Consider the following 20245-nt stretch of genomic DNA (forward strand, 5'->3'; position numbering starts at 1 on the left):
TATTTATTATTATTATTATTATTATTATTATTATTATAATAAATCCTGGAGTAACCCCTGTCCTGTACATGTTAGTGTGGAGTAGGGTTAGGAAGGATCCCGTGCGTTATAATACTATTACAATAGTAAGTCGTTCACATAAAGGCAGTGTTCTTGTAGCGCATGCGCAGTACGCGCCGGCTGTTTTCCAGCGCACTGAGAGCAGCGCTGTGATTGGTCAGTTAAGACTCCAGACGAATGGGGTGACTTCGGCTACAAGAGATGGGTGAAACGCCTAGTGAGCGCGGGTTGTGTCCTAAACCCAGTGCCTTAGTGAACAGTGAGTGAAACTAGTGCTCGTTAAAGTTGATATATATATATATATATATATATATATATATATATATATATATATATATATATATATATATATATATATATATATATATATAAAAGTAGATTTTCCCCACATTGCTCTCGTGAAAGTCCACTCCAGTGACATGTTTATTAAAAATAAATAAATAAAGAGCTATGACTATATGATTCGTTGAATCCACTATCTACAGAAGTGTTTCGAGGTGTTTTTGTACAGGTTGTACATGCGCATGTTTACATGGAGGACTGATTAATCTGGTTTAGACAAGCAGTGTTTGATTTTAGAAGAGCATTCTGTGATATTGCCTCTCTATCTTCCATCTTGGTGTAGTCGGAAATTGCGTCTAAGTGACCGGGTCTAGTTAAAAAAAAAAAAAAAAAAAGTGTTAGGTTTTACATCCAGTACAAATCCTGCAGTAGTAGACTTTGTCCCATCAGGCTTTTGTGAGGCGTTAAAACTGAACTGTTATCACACGCGTCTCGCTTCCTCCACTCTTCCCTCACTCTCTCACTCACACTCACACACACACACAAACACACTCTCTCTCAGACTGAAACAGCGGGAACGGGGACCCCAAAGGACGTCCATCCAGAAGGAGGTACGTTCACAATTTTGGACGCACGAATCCAAACCAAACAATTTTGCTCTTGCTCTGTTCGCTGTTCATCCTGTGAAATGAAATACCAAGCAGTTTAACGCGTTCACGTCATGCTGCGTGTTTCATTGAGCGCTTTCATAAATGGCGTTTGCTTCAGAAAACAACCGTTTTATTTACGCTTTTTTATTTTTATTTGTTTTGTGTGTACAAAGCTAGTTTTAAGGCGTTTACATAAAGTAAAGAACCGCAAGGCTTGTAAGCAATAGTATGTTGGGGGAAAAAAGTGTGTGTGTTGGGTCTTCTCGTTTCTTTAGGAGAACTCTAGAAAATGTTCGTGTCACGTGGTTTGCAATGGTTTCCGTGGTTATGTAAAGTGTGTAATGAAGTAAAAAGTTACAGTGAGTTACAGCGTCACGTGACCTGCTGCTGTTACAACGCACTGAAATCTCCTTATATGGTCATATTAGTAGCCCACAATTATTGGATCCATGCCTTCTTCATAAGCTAAGGGCTATTTCTGATATTACTACTACTACTATTATTATTATTTGTAATAATAATAATAATAATAATAATAATAATAATAATGGGGGGTTCATAGTGGCTTAGCGGTTAACACGTTTGCCTCATACCTCCGGGGTTGAGGGTTCAAATCCCCGCCCCTACCCTGTGTGTGGCGCTTGCACGTCCTCCCCCTGCATTGGGGGATTCCTCCGGGTACTCCGGTTTCCTCCCCGAGTCCAAAGACATGCGTTGTAGGCTAATCTGCATTTCCAAATTGTCAGTAGTGTGTGTGCGATTGTGCTCAGTGATGGGTTGGCATCCCATCTAGGGTGTCCCCCGACTTGTTCCCTGGGATAGGCTCCAAGCTCCGCCGCAACACTGTGTAGGATAAGTGGTATGGAAAATGGATGGATTATAATAATAATAAAAATAATAATAATAATAATAATAATAATAATGATGATGATTATTCGAAAACTGTTCTTTCCTGGTCGGGATTGTGGTGGACCCGGAGCTTATCCAAAGGAGCATTCACCCCAGGTTGGGACATCACAGGGCACCATGTACACGTACACAAAAAGCAGCGAGGTCCACATTGCAGAAATGTGTTCTATCTCGCAGTGCTTAACGTGACATCTCCATCATGTTATCCTTATATTCTTCCGTAAACTGCTCTGACTTTATTTATTTGATTATATGACCTGTTGATTTCAGCCTCCGTACAGAAAACAGGAAATTTCACAATATCTTAGTTCTTTTTTTTGTTTGTTGTTTTGTTGACGTTTGCACTCATTGCTTTAAAATAAATCATACTCTATTGACGTAATATTAAAAGAAGGATCCTTTGCAATCATATCACTATTTCTTACAGAGCAAAATTTCTCGTGTAATTTTCGAAATTGTAGAGTAGAAATCTTACTGTTAATAAATTGTCTGTTTTATCTGTATGCAAACAGTGTCCAGAATCCAAACTTTACTGCGGTCCCCAATCCAGAAATGTGTCGTAGATGATGTATCATAATGCCGAATGTGTACTACATCAACTACTAAATTTGAGTTATCTTTCCTTTCTTCCATAAACTGCTCTGACTTCAGATAGACCGTTTCATTTTATTGCGTTTACACTCCAAGTTCACTTCTTGTTACTTGTTGAGTTCTAAATCGCTTTACGTGATACTACGCCATCAATACAGCAATGCACTTTACATCTATTGTAGTATGTTATTGATATGTAACATTAATGTGTAACAATGCAACAACTTAAAATGTAACTAATATTAGTGGTGTTAGTTAGGGGCAGTGGTGGCTTAGCGGTTAAGCCTCTGGGTAATTGATCGGAAGGTCCGGAGTTTAGCCCCAACAATGCCAAGCTGCCGCTGTTGGGCCCTTGAGCAAGGCCCTTAACCCTCTCTGCTCCAGGGGCGCCATATCATGGCTGACCCCAACCTGCTAACATGCTGGGATATGCGAAGAAAAAGAACTTCACTGTGTAATGTATATGTGACCAATAAAGACTCATGATCATTATTACGTGTTTACTTAAAGCCAGTTACGGCTTATAGCCTAACCTGATTAGCTGTTACCGCAGCTGGCAAACCAATTTGGCTAGCAATGTTACGAGCACTAAAACTCCCCTATACTCACATTTATCTCATAGCTATTTCAGTTAGCCTATAATATAATAATAATAATAATAATAATAATAATAATAACAATAATAATAATAATAATGTGCATTCAAGAAGTTTAATTCTGGTCATTCATGAGAGCCAAACATAAAAGCCATTTAAGACTTTGGACAATCCTAAAGTGTGGATGTAATAGGTGTGTGTGTGTGTGTGTGTGTGTGTGTGCAGTAGTGCTGTGATATGTAGCACTTGGCAAGACACATTTCACACTTTATCTCCATGAGTGTGTTGCTACTCCTATTGGATGTAACAGTTTTCAGCTCCAGTTTGCTTACATGTACAAAAGCATAAGTAACAAAAATAGTATTTTAATAATAATGTCACATTATACGTTACATTGTTTGTTTAATTAGGCATGGGACCAAGGTTAGTTTAATTTAGTTCTCAGCCTCAGTTGGCTGTGCACGCACGTCTCTTAAATTCCTGCACAAAACTATTCCTAAGTGTTTATTTAGCTAACAAGTCAGAATAGCAACAGTCTTTGTATATGTAAAGCTAGTTGACCATTTATTCAGCTTTCAGTTGCAGTTTGCATATCAGTGTGTGGTTGTGTCCTACTCAAAATATTTTGTACAAATTATTTAAACAACATATGAATCACCTATTGTGACTATATTTGAGCTATTGGATTAGTTACGTTGTATCCGTTCAGTGGAGAAATCGGCTTTCCACTGTCCTTGTCAAATTGCTAAATCTACTAGAGAGAGAAATGAAACATGACCCCTCAACAATTCAAATGAATCTCTCTACTCTTTTCCACAGGCTAGAAATGGAAAGCTTTAACCACATGCTGAACAAACATATTGACTCATGGATGGGTCCCAGGGGTAAGTTATCTCCCATTCCTGCCATAATTTACATGTAGTGCCTTGTATGCAAGCAAAGTAGTGCACGACTGGCACCTTTCAATAGAGCGTGTGGAGCTCATACCTTCTCAGTAGTCCAGTGTACTGTGTAAACACACTCCATGCTTGAGTGATTGCTCCGTGTCTGCGTTTTTTCTTCTTCAAAACATGCATTTGCTGACCTTTCCTAACTACTTTTCATTGTAGTTTTTTGTACATTTACGGCATTTTGCAGACACCCTTATCCGGAGCGACTTACATTTATCTCATTTATACATTTGAGCAGTTGAGGGTTAAGGGCCTTGCCCAAGGGCACAACAGTGGCAGCTGGTACTGGTAGGGCTGGGGTTTGAACTCACAACCTTCCAAACAGTAGCCCAACATCTTAACCACTGAGCTCCCACTGCCCTGTGATGTAAAAAAATGAATAAATAAAACCAAGATAAATCATATCGGTACTTTTTTCCCACCTTTAATGTGATTATAGCAACCAGCAAAAGTCATGTGACGAACCAAATAGAAAGGTTTTGGGGGGGAGAAGAAAAAAACATAAGATAAAACTTTACAATAACCTGGTTGTGCAAGAGTGTGCAGCCCTTAACTTAGTTTTAACTGTGTTCACACACTCAGTCTTTTTGGGTAATAATCTACTAATTTAGCACATCTTCATTAGGCAATTTGGCTATTCCACCCTCTCCTTACAAAATGATCCAGATCTATCAAATTGTGAGGATATTTAATGTGCACAACCTTCTTCAAGTCCTTCCACAAGTTGTAGATAGGATTTAGATCTGGGTTCTGACTGGGCCATTCCAAGATTTTTGACCTCCTTCTGAAGCCATTCCTTTGTTTGACTTGGAGTTGTTATTGTGTTATCTTCCGTTGTTGTGCTGGGGGTTGTTATTGTGTTATCTTCCGTAAGATGTTTTTTGTTTCTTTAACAGAGGGCTGCACGTTTTGTGCCAAAATAGATTGGTAGAACAATTCCCTCTATCTTGACTAGACCCCCAGTCCCAGCTGAAGATAAACATCCCCATGGCATGATGCTGCCACCACCATGCGTCAGCAGGTGAATCATCTTTGGGTGCTAAGCTCTTTGCAGACCTTGGCTTGAAACAGTTGGATGAAACGAAGAATGTGTCAAGAAAATCCTACATTTGGGGTTCATCAGAATCACTTCATTGATGACAGACGTATGATAATTACTTCCGAACATGAGTTTGAATGCGATTGGTTCATTCTGAGCGCAGTCACATGCCCTATTATATTAGGGCACGTACATTCGTACAACCAGGTTATTGTTTTTTTTTGTTTGTTTTTGTTTTTTTTCTTAAAAGGGTTCTATTTGTTTTTCACTTGAATGTTGCTGTATCACATTAGAGGTGGAACAAGATCTGACATGTTTTATTAGGTACATTGTGTAACGACAATATAGAACGACAGGAGAGAAAGAAAGAAAGAAAATTCTGCTATACATAAGAAACCATATTGTACTCGCATAAGGTGCAAAGTGACCAAGTCTCACTGTACATAGAAATATATGGTACAAATTGGCAAGGAAAGCACTTCAATGGCATTGCTTTTGTAATTGCCACTGTCTGTAATTTCTTGTGCTGCATGTGATGTTGCCGAGACGCACTTCTGTTTATTGAGGGGAAGTCGATTAGGAAATGTTAAAAACAGTACTGGAACTGATTCTGTAATAAGATTAGAGCCAGTACTGGCCTGAAACACTGTACGAGATCAGATTAAAAATGATCACAACATACTGTGAATGCACAGGCTGTTGACTGACATGACCGATCTTGCCCATGAACATGCTAGTAACTTGTGCCAATAAGCTTGTAGAGTAGGGTGAGGGAGTGGGTGCAGGAGCCATACCAGATAGTCCATTGAAATGCAAGATCGACTGATGAAACATGTGCAATCAGTATTTCCAAATCTAAATCAATCCATTTAGAATGGAAACACTCAAGTAATTGTTTTATCTTGTTGCTCCACTCAATCTTGTGTAAAGGTTCAGTGAAATGTTCAGTGATGACTTGGTAAGGCTTTACCACTTGGTAGATTCCCTTAACTGACATTATTTAACATGAGCAAACCATGTATGTCAGCATTAACACATCATAAGTAGCAGTAATAAACAAACAAACAAAATCGGTGAGTAAAATAAAGTCCACAATGACCAATATGGACCAAACCCCCAGAAACCTGTTTGCTGTTGTTACCTGGCAAATTTTAAAGGAGTTTTAATATTTACATCTGGGACAAGAGAGGAAAGTTCTTGGTCTTGCCCATTTATATATATATATATATATATATATATATATATATATAAAATGCGTGTGTGTGTGTATATATACGTGTTACACAATACTGTCCGTTTTTCTGCCACAGCAGTTTGGACTAGGCCACTCCAAAACCTTATTTTCATAGTTTCATTTGAGCCATTCAGAGATGGACTTGCTCTTGTGTTTTGGATAATTATGTTATGTCTTGCTGCATAACCAAATTGCACTTGAGCTTCAGATCACAGCCTGATGACCAGATGTTCTCCTTTTCAAGATTACTTTGTAAGTTCAACACACAAAAGGGAAGCTTCAAACGGCCTTCAGGAAGGGACCAGGCTAAAAAAACAAAGTTCTTCTGATTTTTTTTTTAGGAGGAGTACTCCTTCAGCTTTCCAAAAATATCATTAGAATAAACAAAACTTTCACCTCACTCCCTTTCTAACCAAAAACAGGAGAAAACACAAACAAAAACAGTATCCACCTCCCTACGGCTTCCAAAAACAACTATAACGTAAAGCTCTTGCTTAGGAGTATCGCTATACGCCTAACGAGTAAAACGGGGAAAGTACAAAGGCTTACTTAATCTACTCTGATGATTGAGCAACAACTTGTATGCTAACAGGGGTAACAAACCCTAAGGGCAGCTATAGTGCACTTGCTAAAGTCTGGGGCAGAAGAAAAGTGAGTTTCCTCTCCTGCTTTATTCACAAGCTGTCCGTCCAGCAGCCAATCAGAGCAGGCCAGCAGTTGATGGTAACTAGAGTCAGATGGTGTCCATTACGCTTCAGATTGGAGAGAGAGAGAGAGAAACAGCAAAACACTGTCACAATACCCAGCACATACACATGATCATTAGTAAAGTCCATTACTGTGGAGGTATAATAAACAAATAAAGGAATAAACGCCCTGGGACGTAACGGTGAATAATGTTCATTAAGGGAACTTTTAATATAATAGTGTCCTCAGCAAATGAAAAAGGAGTTACTGGATCTTTTGATTTTCTTTTAGTTCCTGATTAGGTTATAATAAAGTCCATGCTGTTCATCATTACTTTGTGTTATATAGTGGTTGTCCAAATATGGGTTGCGGGAAATACTGTCATATTATACTTTAGAGCCACTTCTTGACAGACCGTTTTTATTTTAAAAAACGAGTCTTAAAGGACTTAAAATATCATGTATTTTTTATTATTATTGGATCTCAAACACTCTTCAATTTCTGTACTATTGTCTGCAGTAACACTTGCAGTGAATGTTTCTTTGTCTTTGTTTTGGCCTGATTTACCTGATCAGTTGAAATGATAAAGAGGGGAAACTGATTCAGGTGTTTTTTTTGTTTTGTTTTGTTTTTTGGATTTTTTGCTCTTTATCTTTTCAGATCCTCGGGTGAGAGGCTGGCTACTGCTGGACAACTACCCACCCACTCTGGCCTTCACCATCATGTACCTCCTGATCGTGTGGATGGGGCCGAAGTACATGAGGAACAGGCAGCCTTTCTCCTGCAGGGGGATCTTAGTGTTGTATAATCTGGTGCTCACCTTTCTCTCGTTTTACATGTTTTATGAGGTAGGTGAAAGGATTTATTTGAGAGATCAGGTCAATGAATAGTGAAATAATTACTGACATTGCAGACATAATGTCCAGGATGTTTCACTCTCAGATTAACAAGGTGAAAGCACATGAGTGTGTTTTGTCTTTTTATTAAGTTTCTTTTTGACTTGGCCAGACAGTTACTTTCAATAAATATCCGAGATAAAAATGCAAGTTTAAACTTACTCCGGCTTAAGAAGAACAGCAAAACTCCTAGGTTATGACCGTAAAATCTCACATCCTACATATTATGCAAGTTATGTTTTAATTAACCTGATGATTACTCTCAGCCTTACGGCAATGAACAACATGAATTCTACAGGTGGAGGTAATTCACCTCTCTACAGATTGTGACTGTGAAAATCACTCTTGCCCTTCAGCTAATTGCATTAGATTTCTGAAGTACTTCTTATCTGTATTTGCTGTTTTATCCTTTTGTTTGCTGCAAATCACAGAATCGTTCTGAAGTGATTCTCCAGCAAAGTTTTGTGCACCATATACTGTTATATGGAAACTATAAACTCGGAAACTGTTGTTATATACAGATAAGGAAATAAAGAAAGAAAAAAAAAGTAACTTAGTAAGTTGTTTAGCCACGACAAGGCCCCACAACAGTCATTGCAGCTTGGCAAAGATTCTGCACTTCTCTACTGCTTGACCGGATTGATGAACACTGTTCTTCCAAACTATATGCCTTTTTAATTAGTGTTTAGTGGATGGAGGTGGAGAGCGCTGTGTAACGTCGCTCCAAAATCTCTCATAGTATAATGCTCCCTAGTATAACAGAGCCACTGTTTTATCCTTCAGTCTGTCACTCGTCTGTATCTACATTGTAATCGGGCCATTGTTCATTGTTTTCTCAACACCATGTCACATAGAAGTGGACATGCAGAGATCAGGCCCGATGGATCGGCATGTGTGGTGCATTATGATGTTTGATCACCACTTGGACTAAAGTCCTCCTTAAGATCAAGCCAACTGTCCAACTCAACACATGCAATCAAATTTTATGGCGATTTTAAGCGTGATTTGAATGTCCTTATGAAGAGGTCAAACGCATGAGTCTAAAGGGCTAAAGGAAGTAAGTAAATAGTTCATGAAAAGCTTCACGGTACACAGATATAAGAACACAATAATAATAATAATAATAATAATAATAAATATATATTGGGATGTAATAATCAAATAATGATACCAGGTATTCATCACAAACCAAAGTTATCTGTGTAGATATTTCTGTCCAGTCATGTTTACTGCAGGTAGTAATAACGATTGTAGTCATTTCCTTAAAAAAAAAAAAAAGAAAAGGGGGGAAAAAAAAGCAAAATATCTTAAAATAATGATCAGATGAAATGGTCAGATGAAATGGTCAGAAGTGAGGAAGCTGATGTTAACACATAGCACACTAGGGAGTACAAAGCACATTACAGCTTGAGACATACTGGATCGTTACTTATTGGTCACTTAGTGCTGGCCCTAATAAAGTGTACACAGCATTTGTTCTTAATTGAATGACTGGTCCTGTTTGTCTTAATTTATGGATTTATGTTGGTTTGGTTTGTTTTTGTTTTCGTATATTTGATATTTCTTCAACAGGAAACCACTGGCTTTCACAAAATTTTCATTGCATTTGTGTGTGTTTAATTAGAATTTTTAGCTATTCAAACTTGGTGAGAATATATACTGTATATACAGTGGTGCTTGAAAGTTTGTGAACCTTATAGAATTTTCTATGTCTGAATAAATATGACCTAAAACAACATCAGATTTTCACACAAGCCCTAAAAGTAGACAAAGAGAACACAATGAAACAAATAAGACAATAATTATAAGACGGGCCTTACTTTAATTGCTTAGAAGTTACCCTGAGTTCCTTTGTGACCTCGCAGATTTGTACACGTATTGCTCTTGGTGTGATCTTTGTTGCTTGAGCACTCCTGGGGAGGGTAACAATGGTTTTGAATTTCCTCCATTTGTACACAATCTGTCTGACTGGATTGGTAGAGTCCAAACTCTTTAGAGATGAGGTTTTTTTTTGTAACCTTTTCCAGCCTGATGAGCATCAACCACACTCTTTCTGAAATTCTGAGAAATCTCCTTTGTTCACTTCCACAAATGCGTGTCATGAAGATCAGTGTGGATCGACGTGTTGATCGATCCCTGTTCTTTAAATAAAACAGGGCAAATTAACTCCTGACCCTGGAGGTTTACATACTTTTGCCACTCACACAGAAATGTACTATTAGATCCTTTTCCTCAATAAATAAATGATCAAGTATAATATTTTTGTCAGATTTGTTTAATTGGGTTTTTCTTTTTTCACTTTTGGGACATGTATGTAAATCTGACGATGTTTTCGTTATATTTATGCAGCTATATAGAAGGTTACAAAGGGTTCACAAACTTTCAAGCACCACCGTAGGTGCAGTAACTCATCGCAAATTATTTGATTTGAAGCTGACCAATGGAGGTTTGTGTCAGTCGGTCTTCTTTTGCGTAAATATACACACACCGATTAGCACGAGTAGGATATGAACGTTTTTTTGTTTGTTTGTTTTTTTTAAACTTACCGGATGAATACCAGATTACTTGTGTAAATGTTCCTATCGAACGATTTACGAATAAACCTGTTTATACACAGCTTGATATGATTAAATTCAAATATTCAAGTAAGAATGGTGGCAGGGCAGTGAGAAATTTTCAGTGGATCTGACTGATCTGCGCATCTACAGATCTAAGCATGTGATGTGAAGCACTTTGTGCATTTGTGTTTCCTGCTGATTTAAACTTTCCTCTTTCACTGCCAATACAAGCGTTACGTGTTCTATAGACAGCCATCTCACTGACTAAGGTGCATATTTAAAGGGATTATCATGAGCCTGTTTTGGATTGTTAAAATGTTCATGCCCCCTGTTTTCTCTCCAGCTTGTGACTGCTGTGTGGCAAGGCGGCTATAATTTCTTCTGCCAAGACATTCACAGCGGAGGAGAGGCCGACGACAGGGTAAAACATGTACACCACACCTTCAAACGTGACTTGTCTGTTGCGTACTGGGTCACATCCTGCATTTTACAGATCCACCCGAGTCCTTATTACTCACTTCCTCCTGAGGCAGTCTCGTTGAGCAGTGCTTTCTGTGGCGCTTATGTGGTTGCCAGATTAATGACATCATTGGCTGGTCTCAGAAAAGCACGCAATGAACTTTGGTCTGAATAAACAGACAAACCAACCTGGGATCACACATGCACACACAAACACAGGTGTCATCTAATTGGCAGCAGTAACACGGTAATCATGTCCCCTTTAGCGTCATAAAAATTTCTGCTGTGTTTACAAAGCCAATGATCCGTAGATTAAAGGTTTATGTAACCTGTGGCTGCGACTATAGAACACTATAGAAGTTTTTGGTATTTTACAATATTTGCCTACAGCTTTACAGTTTCATAGAGAACATACAAGTCAAGCAATTTTTTTTTGTTTACTTTGTACATGCGTGTTTTGTTATGGTTTGTCATGTCTCTGCCCCTGTATTGTTATTGGTTATGTTCCTAGCAAGTCTCACCGGTTCTGTGTTCAGTCTTGTTTAGGTTGTGTATTTAAACCCCTTGTGTGTCTTTGTTCCGCCTGCAGTATTGTCTCAATCAGTACGTTTACATGGACAGCAATAATCCGATATTAACCCGACTAAGACGATACTCTGATTAAGAAACTACCATGTAAACAGCGATTTCTGATGACCTTAATCTGACTAAAGTCAGACTCAAAGTAAACACAAATTGAATTAAGACCTGTGGAGTATTCCTGTTTTAGTCGCATTATCGACGTGCGTTATAGACATGTACACACCTTAATCACACTATTAACGTCGTGTGGGAGTTCTCACCGCATTTTGCGACAGGACACGATCACACACAGCAGTGCTCAACCGTTTTACGGCAAAAGAGAGCACGGCTGTGTCCGAAACCGTGTACTTACCTGCTATATAGTAGGAGAGATACATGTATTTCTATACTATATAGCGGGTAAGTTCGCGGTTTCGGACGCAGCCCATGGCTTCAAGCAGTCGTCTATTTCAGTACATGTGGTACACTTATTATTATTATTATTATTATTATTATTATTATTATTATTTGTCTATGGGGTTTTGATAACAATAAAACTTAATATGGTTTTATTCATCACAGTATACTGCGATACTAACATAATCGTCCGCCATCCATAGCCGTGCTGTCTGGGTGGGAGAGATGGCATTGCTCTCTGAGTTCATGTATGTGGAAGAAGACGGATAGCGCTTTTCTTCAGTGTGTGTTACTCTGCCCTGTGACCCAGCAGTTTGAAAAAGATGTTGGTGGTTGATTTCACATAAATAATATGTACCTGTAACATCTGTAGAAATAAACATGCAGAAAGAACAGAATAAGATTTTTGATTGCGATGTGGAATGATGTGTTTGTTATTTACTGATTTGCTCTGTAATCACCAACGTCTCTGCAGATTATTCGCGTGCTGTGGTGGTATTACTTCTCCAAGCTCATCGAGTTTATGGATACCTTCTTCTTCATCCTGCGCAAAAACAACCACCAGATCACCTTCCTGCACATCTACCACCATGCCACCATGCCGAATATCTGGTGGTTCGTCATGAACTGGGTGCCATGTGGACACTGTGAGTGTCGCTCATTAAAAAGAAAACCGAGAAATATGTTCCTATTTTAAGTGCTGTTCCTAAAGCAATAGTCAACAAGACAATAATGCACCACTTCCAGACACTCCTGAAATAAGCACAGTGTTGATCATTCTAACCCAGAGTTGTGTGTTTGTGTGTGTGTGTGTGTTCGGGAGCTGGAGTAGGTAATCTTTTTACCATAGTCTGATATTGATCACTCTGTCTCGTAAACTCTAGGTCACACTACAGTATCTAATCAGTTGGGCTTTATACGCTAACTTTAATACAACCTGCCAAGAGAGAACAAGTTAAGTCAGCATTCTGATCTGCAATGAATTGTTTTGGATCAAGTCCAGAGTTCAGCGGCTCTCAGATTAGTGATGTAACCAAATAGGAATACATTATTTACAATGAACAGATAATGTGTTCTAAATGAACACAATTACTGATTTGAATTTTTTATTACTATTATTTTTTTTAGAAAGCTTGCCAGAAAGGTTCAAAGGGCATCTTTTTGAGATTAGACATGTGCAACAAGGGACTAGGGACATTTTCACATGAAGCTTATGTAACAAAGAAGGAACATGTTTCATAAGCATTATAATGTGAATGTTTAAGGTTCATTCATTTACCCTTAGTAAGCGCCTGGTCATGGTCATGATGTGTGTGTGTGTGTGTATGTATGTGTGTGTGTGTGTGTGTATATATATATATATATATATATATATATATATATATATATATATATATATATATATATATATATATATATATATATATATATATATAAATAAATAAAATGTATGGTTAAAAAAAAAAGTTTAGGCCACACCCACTTTGAATTTAAAACCGAATACGCTTACAGATATTGTCATTGAAATATTTGACTTTACGGTGTCTTTTGAAGTACAAGCAGTTGCTCTTCTAGGTCTGCGTGGTATACAATGTTTGCAAAAGCAAACAGAATTTTCCTAGGTGCATCAGCCATAAAATATCCTCTCTCTTTTTGCTTTCGCCAGCCTATTTCGGGGCCAGCTTTAACAGCTTCATCCACGTGCTGATGTACTCTTATTACGGACTCTCAGCCGTTCCTGCCATGCGGCCGTACCTGTGGTGGAAGAAGTATATAACACAAGGACAGCTGGTGAGCTGCCTTTCATTCAATCACTTGTATATGTTTTACAGAGATTCTGCTCAGGTGGTTCGTCATGTAATCTAAAAGAAGATGAACTGTACAATAAAGTAACAAAAATGTACAAAAAGGTCATTTTAATCCCTGTCACCTCACCTCCATTTGCAAGCATGTGAATGTGGGTTGTTGTCTGTCTTTTTGTGGGAACTGTATTGGGGAGCAGTGGAGGTTTAGAGATTAAGGCTCTGGGTTACTGATCGGAAGGTCGGGGGTTCAAGCCCCGGCGCTGCCACTGTTGGGCCCTTGAGCAAGGCCCTTAACCCTCTCTGCTTCATGGGTGCTGTATCATGTCTAACCCTGCGCTCTGACCCCAACTTCCTGGCATGCTGGGGTATGCGAAGAAAAGAATTTCACTGTGCTATAATGTATATGTGATCAATAAAGACTCATTATCATTATTATATTATTAATATTATTATATTATGGATATTGAGCACAGTGCGTCACAGCACCGTTTATTGAAAATACATCTCAAACCTTGTTCTTCCTTGAACAGATCCAGTTCGTCCTGACCATGATCCAGACATCCTGTGCTGTGGTGTGGCCCTGCGGTTTCCCAATGGGTTGGCTGTATTTCCAGATCAGTTATATGATCACCCTTATTATGTTCTTCTTAAACTTCTACATACAGGTAAGAATTTATGTTTGTTGCTGTGTGTTCTTTTTTCTTTTCTTAACATGTTTGTCGCACTGAAATCGATCAAATCAGCTGGGAATCAAAACACATTAGGGAACAAAACAACTGACACAGCAAAACAATGTTTGGACAGCAATTACAATTTTAGCAATTACAAAGTTACAATTTTACTGTATATGTGCCACAAAGCCTTTGAAAATAATAACATATGTATTCTGGGAATCCTTGTTTGTTTCCACTGTTCTTTTCAGGTCTTTTAATAGGCAAAAACAAAGCAGTATCCCTGGTATGTTTTCTAAATTACTGAAGGAAGCTTTATTGGAGTTTGATTCGCAGGCTGAGGCATGTAACGTTTATAGCCGTCGTAAACACTGAATTAAATAAGTAAGGAGTAAAAGACAACAGGGTGTGCTGTTATAGGACAATAAATAGATGGTTTTCCTATATCAGCATGTCCTGAAGGGTTTTATTAGTGTTATGCCACAGAACTTATGTTCAGGAACATAAGCCAAACAAATTAGTTCTTGTCATCACTTACATTATATGGCCAAAGGTTTGAAACCTGATCATCACCCCATATATGTCCTTATTGAACATCCCATTCTAGATTTATTCCCCCTTTTCTGTTATAATAACCTCCACTCTTCTGGGAAGGCTTTCCACTAGATTTTGAGAGTGTGGCTGTATGAATGATTTGCGCTCATTCAGCCACAAGACAAGCCCTGAGGTGCAGTCGGTTTTTCCAGTTCATGCCAAAGGTGTTCAGTGGAGTTTAGGTCATGACTCTGTGCAGGACACTCTTCACGGAACTCGCTTTGTGCCTTTGTACTGGGATGTTATCATGCTGGAACAGGTTTGGGCTCTTTAGTTCCAGTGAAGGGGGAAACTGTAAAGCTATACAGCATACAAATACATTCTGGACAACTGTGTGCTTCCAACTTTGTTGCAACAGTTTGGGGAAGGATTACATATGGGTGTGACGGTCAGGTTTCTACAAACATTTGGGCATATAGTGTATATTGTACCAACTATAAAAAGCCATTCCTTCATCAGCTTCTCTTTTTATTTCATCTAATGATGTTTAAAAAGGCAACAAAAAAAAAATAATAATAATACAACTTTTAATTTTAACAAGAATCTGCAAGAACCCTCCATCCTGAATATTTTCCCATATCAGAAACAGTACAGTTACAGTTTTACCACTGGAGATTCCATCCAAAAATGCTAAACGAACATCTCTTTACCGTATCAATGATGTAAAATATTAGCAACAGGATAGGAGGCATCTTGAAGGAGTTCCCATCAGGAACCAGCATATTAGTTTACAGTCCTCTAACTGTGTCAAGAGATCATGTTGTTGTTTTGTTCTTTATTCTCTGTTCATCAGACTTATAAGAGGCCCGGGGCTGGGCTGAAAAAGGATCACCGACACAACGGTGTTAAATCTGCGAACGGCCACTCGAACGGCGCGACTCATACAGACATGGTAAAGCACAGGAAGCCGAGGGCAGATTGAGGACCTGTCCGCTCAGCCAGTTCCTCCATATCTGTGGAACACTTCTGTGAATGTGTTGGAAAAACGTCCCCAGTCTACACACCGCAGAGAGAAAAGCAAATTAAAAGTAAATCCATATTAAAGTTGAAGAGAGTCCTAACATTTTGCACACTTTAGTGTCCTGTTCATATAGAATTCAAAGACAGTACGAGTTGAAATACACTGTAGTTTAAATAAAAGTCATAACAGGGTCTGTAGAATATCTACATGTAGAGTATATTAATGTGTTGTATGTGTGACGGCCTGGGAAAACCCTTTGGATATCATCGAGACCACCTACTTTCGAAACCATAAATCTTTATCTCATTACAAACGAGATGATCTAGAGAAGACGACAGAGTAACCGTGGACTGTACGTCTAGATCGCACCGTAAATATAACGGATTCTAATAATTCGAGTTATCGTTTTTTAGTTAATAAATTATAAGATATTTTTATACACGGAACGACAGCCGGACGGACGAGACTTCTGAGAGAGAGATTATCTGATTTAATTCATGCTATATATATATATATAAATTTTTTTTTTTTTTTTTTTTTTTTCAAGCATGAATTAAATCAGATAATAGCAGTTGCTTTTACACAACCAGTGTGTTGGTGTTGCCTCACAGTAAAGTCAGAAGAGAATCCCCCCCAGACTTGTGGTTGAGATGCATGCAAAAGAGAAACATGTTTCAGAACAACGCGTAGTTCCACATTTCAAAATTTCACCATGTGAAGGGATTTCCACTTCCACCACACACATTTTTATAATTGTTTCAAGACTGTTTTCGACACAAAATCTGTTTATATGCTTATAGGAAACAAAAAAAGCTACAATTTGGGAAACGATCAAATACAGAAGTGATAATTGGAGTATTCTGCAGTGGGGTGCAAACGTTTTTCCTTACTAGTTCTGTTGGTTATAAGTTCTAGTTTACATTCTTTATTTTATTTAATCTAGAAAATATAATAATTTGATCATTTAATTTAATTAACATCAGTAACTCGAGTTAGAAATATTGGTATTTCCCCCTTTGAGCCATTTGAGCTGACATGGACGCCACATGATGTTATATCAAATCCATTCCAGTGTTGTCTGAACACGTTCAGCGGAATGGATAAGACTCGAGGAAAACCCGACAAGGCCAATATCACAAATTTGCTTACATTTTTTTTTTCTGTTTACTTAGTGCGGTCTCAAACTTTTGGACCCCAGCATATACGCATTAATTTGTAAGTGATGTTTAAGCACATAACATATGCAGCATGAATATTACAGCCCCAGTCAAATACAAAAATCATCAGGTCTAAATATACCTAAAACCTAGCTAGTCCTTCATGTTTCCATCAGTGGCTTACAAGACACACGACCTTGCATTCATTTGTATAGTGATGCTCAGCTATCCAATATCATTCCACACAAAAAACCGACCAAAGCAAGGTGCACTGATCTTGAATGCCACTCGACCATCAGAATCTCGCCGGCGTCCGTTTGATCCGCGAGATTGCGAGTCAATAATTTAGTTGGACGTGCGGCGATTTCAGAGTCACCGTGCAGTCCACGAATCACTGAATCAGCTATATAGTCTGTTAGACACCGATAGAAACGAAATGTCCGTCACACCAACGAATTCCATCCACAAAGATTTCTAATGGAACGGCGACTGGTTGAATTGAATAAAGTAATAATATTTTGTTGACATGATTTTGTTCTAACACTGTCTGAACATGGGCATCGATCAGTACAGCTTCTAGAAAAGTAGTAATAATAAAGAAAGCGAAACACTGTCATAAACCTCGAACGTAAGCATTGTTTACAAGCTTCGACATAGTACGTAGTGATACGGTATGCCACTGTACTGTCATTTGTGCCCTAAAATAGAAAACTCTCTATTCCATTTATGTGCAAAACTCTAATCAAATCATTTTAAAGTAGCCTGTTTAGCAGTCTAGGCTTTACACTAAACGAGCACTTTATTAGGAACATGCGTAGATCTGGCTTATTCATGATTTGTGCAATTATCAACTCGGCCAATCGTGTGGCAGCAGCACAAGAGCTTCAGTTGATTTCTGTTCTTGGTTGACAGGAGTGGAACCCCGATGTGACTTTCTGCTCTTGTACCCTCAAGGTTTGGTGTGTTGTTTGTTCTGAGATGCTTTTCCTCTCATCACGGTTGTAAAGAGTGGTTATGAGTTACCGTAGCCTTCTTATCAAGTCAAACCTGCCATTCCATTCTGCTCTGACCTCGGTCATATCAAATATGCTACCTGAAGCTCTTGACCTGCCAGTGCACGATTTTACACACTGGGCTGCTACCACACGATTGGCTGATTGGCGAACTGCATGAACGTATGGGTGCACCGGTGTTCATAATAAAGTGATGATAAAGTGTTTTGTATTTCAGCGAGCGTAATCGTACACTTTAAAACATTATTATATGTACCACTACCTGTAGCTATCCTGTTTCTCTGAACACTGCCTTAAAAAACATAAAGCAACCTTGCTAGCGTTTTTCAACTAGCATCTTCTCTGTTTGTATTCTTATGTGATGTTTTACATGACACAAGGTGCATTCTTGTAACACTATGTACAGTAAAGACATTCCTTGGGGCGATCTAAGCTCTTAACTGTTGCACGGCAGTGAAGTGAAAACGTGTTGTGTTGTGACGTTTTTTAAATTCATGTGACATGCAGGAAAACGCATAGATGCTACAGTAGAAACTGTGTCATTATTGTGATTGAAATAAATAAAAACCTTAGTGTTTATCCTGACGTGTGAACTTGAGATGTATTTACGGAATCGACTGCTACATGAAAAGTTACATATGTAATAGCAGGTATGATTACATATAGCATAAAACAGGATTTTTTTAATTGCATGGTTAGACCAGTGGACACCAACCCTGTTCCTGGAGATCTACCTTCCTGAAGACTTTCGCTCCAGTCTGACCATCTAATCATTGATTTAGAGCGCAACCTATTATGGTTTTGGTGTCTCATACAATAGATTTGCATGCATCCAAGGTAAAAAAAAAAATACTTTAATGTGCTCATAATTTAAACTGCAGCATTGAGACCCCCCCCCCCGGTGTCAAAAATGACTCGTTAAATGATTCGTTCTAAAGGATTCATTCTAAACTCCTCCTTTCAGAGAGTATACTCTGACTGGTCAGATGTCCCAGTCTATTGTGATTGGTCTACCGTAACGAGTTTCAGCTCCGTCTGTCAGTGAGCAGCCGATGAAGACCAGAGGCGGGGCTTCTTGTTACAAACCTAGAAGGTTAGTACAGGAAGTAAGTCTGGAATCATTAACGACTCGTTTCAGCTGTTCAGAATCGGTTCCTTCATTTGGGAGTCAATAACTCTGTTTGTCATGTGCTTTGATCTTTGAAACGTTGCAGAATTTTTACATTCACAAACAGCTCTATAACACACTACATGAACGGTAATATAAAAAGCATAATAGGTGCACTTTAAGAAGTTGTTGATCAAATAAAGCACGTGTTATATTTTGGTTGGAGATTAAACCTGCAGGAAGGTACACCTCAAGAGGAGGAGTTCATCGTCGTTTTATCGAAGTCGCAAATCGAATTTTTTTTTTCACTAGCTCATAGTAAACCAGGTTAATCTAGTCAATCCTGAAGGACAGTGTACACAATGTACGTAGATGTGACGCCACGATAATGTTGCTATTCCAAATCGTACGAGTCCGTGGAAAAGATGCGGATCACGCTGGACACTGCTTCGTGTTTCAGTGACACTGAATAAGATCGGATTAAATGATCGGCATGGACCTCACTCGCACTGCCATATTAAACTCCGTGATGCCAATCTCTGTCAATTTGAATGTTGCGATTAGATCAAAATCCTTTTCATCCCTGAATTCACTGAACATGTTATTACTTGATTACATTTGTCCTTAATATATGGCTGTTTCATGTACAGTCACGTCCATAAATATTTGGCCGTTATTTTAGCTGTCTACTACAGAATATTGGAGTTGAAATTAACTACTGAATACGAGCTCAAAGTGCAGACCTTCAGTTTGAATTTTAAGGTATTTACAGCAAAATTCAGGTGAACGGTGAAGGGATTGACTCCCCCCCCCCCGGTAAAGAGAACCCCTTTCACAAAAGTTTGCCAGATCAAGAACATCCTCCAGGAGGTTGGTGTATCCGTGTCAAAGTCAACAATCAATCAAGAGGAGACTTCACCAGAGGAAATACAAAAGGTTTATCACAAGATGTAAACCACTTCTAAGCCTGAAAATACAGAAAGGCCGTGTTCAGACGTGTGTGAGCGAGCATGCGGGTGTGTTTGCGTGTGTTAAATGCATATCCCG

At 38.6% G+C, this 20245-nt stretch overlaps 1 protein-coding gene across 2 annotated transcripts; it reads left to right on the forward strand.

Moving 5' to 3' along the window:
- The first annotated feature begins 754 nt into the window (after nucleotides 1-754).
- elovl5 (ELOVL fatty acid elongase 5) lies at nucleotides 755-18675 on the forward strand. 2 transcript variants are annotated; one of them, XM_017462694.3, is made up of 8 exons: nucleotides 755-953; nucleotides 3908-3972; nucleotides 7659-7846; nucleotides 10796-10873; nucleotides 12365-12536; nucleotides 13556-13680; nucleotides 14225-14359; nucleotides 15753-18675. In XM_017462694.3, the coding sequence occupies exons 2-8, from the start codon at nucleotides 3915-3917 to the stop codon at nucleotides 15879-15881; spliced, it is 885 nt and encodes a 294-aa protein (XP_017318183.1). In that variant the 5' UTR covers nucleotides 755-953; nucleotides 3908-3914; the 3' UTR covers nucleotides 15882-18675.
- Nucleotides 18676-20245: the final 1570 nt, after the last annotated feature.

This window comes from Ictalurus punctatus, chromosome 3, assembly GCF_001660625.3.
Source record: "Ictalurus punctatus breed USDA103 chromosome 3, Coco_2.0, whole genome shotgun sequence".
In the NCBI taxonomy this organism is placed as follows: Eukaryota; Metazoa; Chordata; class Actinopteri; order Siluriformes; family Ictaluridae; genus Ictalurus; species Ictalurus punctatus.

What these genes read in the sequence shown, in the direction of transcription:
- elovl5 (XM_017462694.3), top strand. Translation starts at nt 3,915, where the DNA reads ATGGAAAGCTTTAACCACATGCTGAACAAACATATTGACTCATGGATG. An exon ending in CTGGGTGCCATGTGGACACT is followed by an intron (nt 12,537 to 13,555) that starts GTGAGTGTCGCT and finishes TGCTTTCGCCAG; the next exon opens with CCTATTTCGGGGCCAGCTTT. An exon ending in ATATAACACAAGGACAGCTG is followed by an intron (nt 13,681 to 14,224) that starts GTGAGCTGCCTT and finishes TTCCTTGAACAG; the next exon opens with ATCCAGTTCGTCCTGACCAT.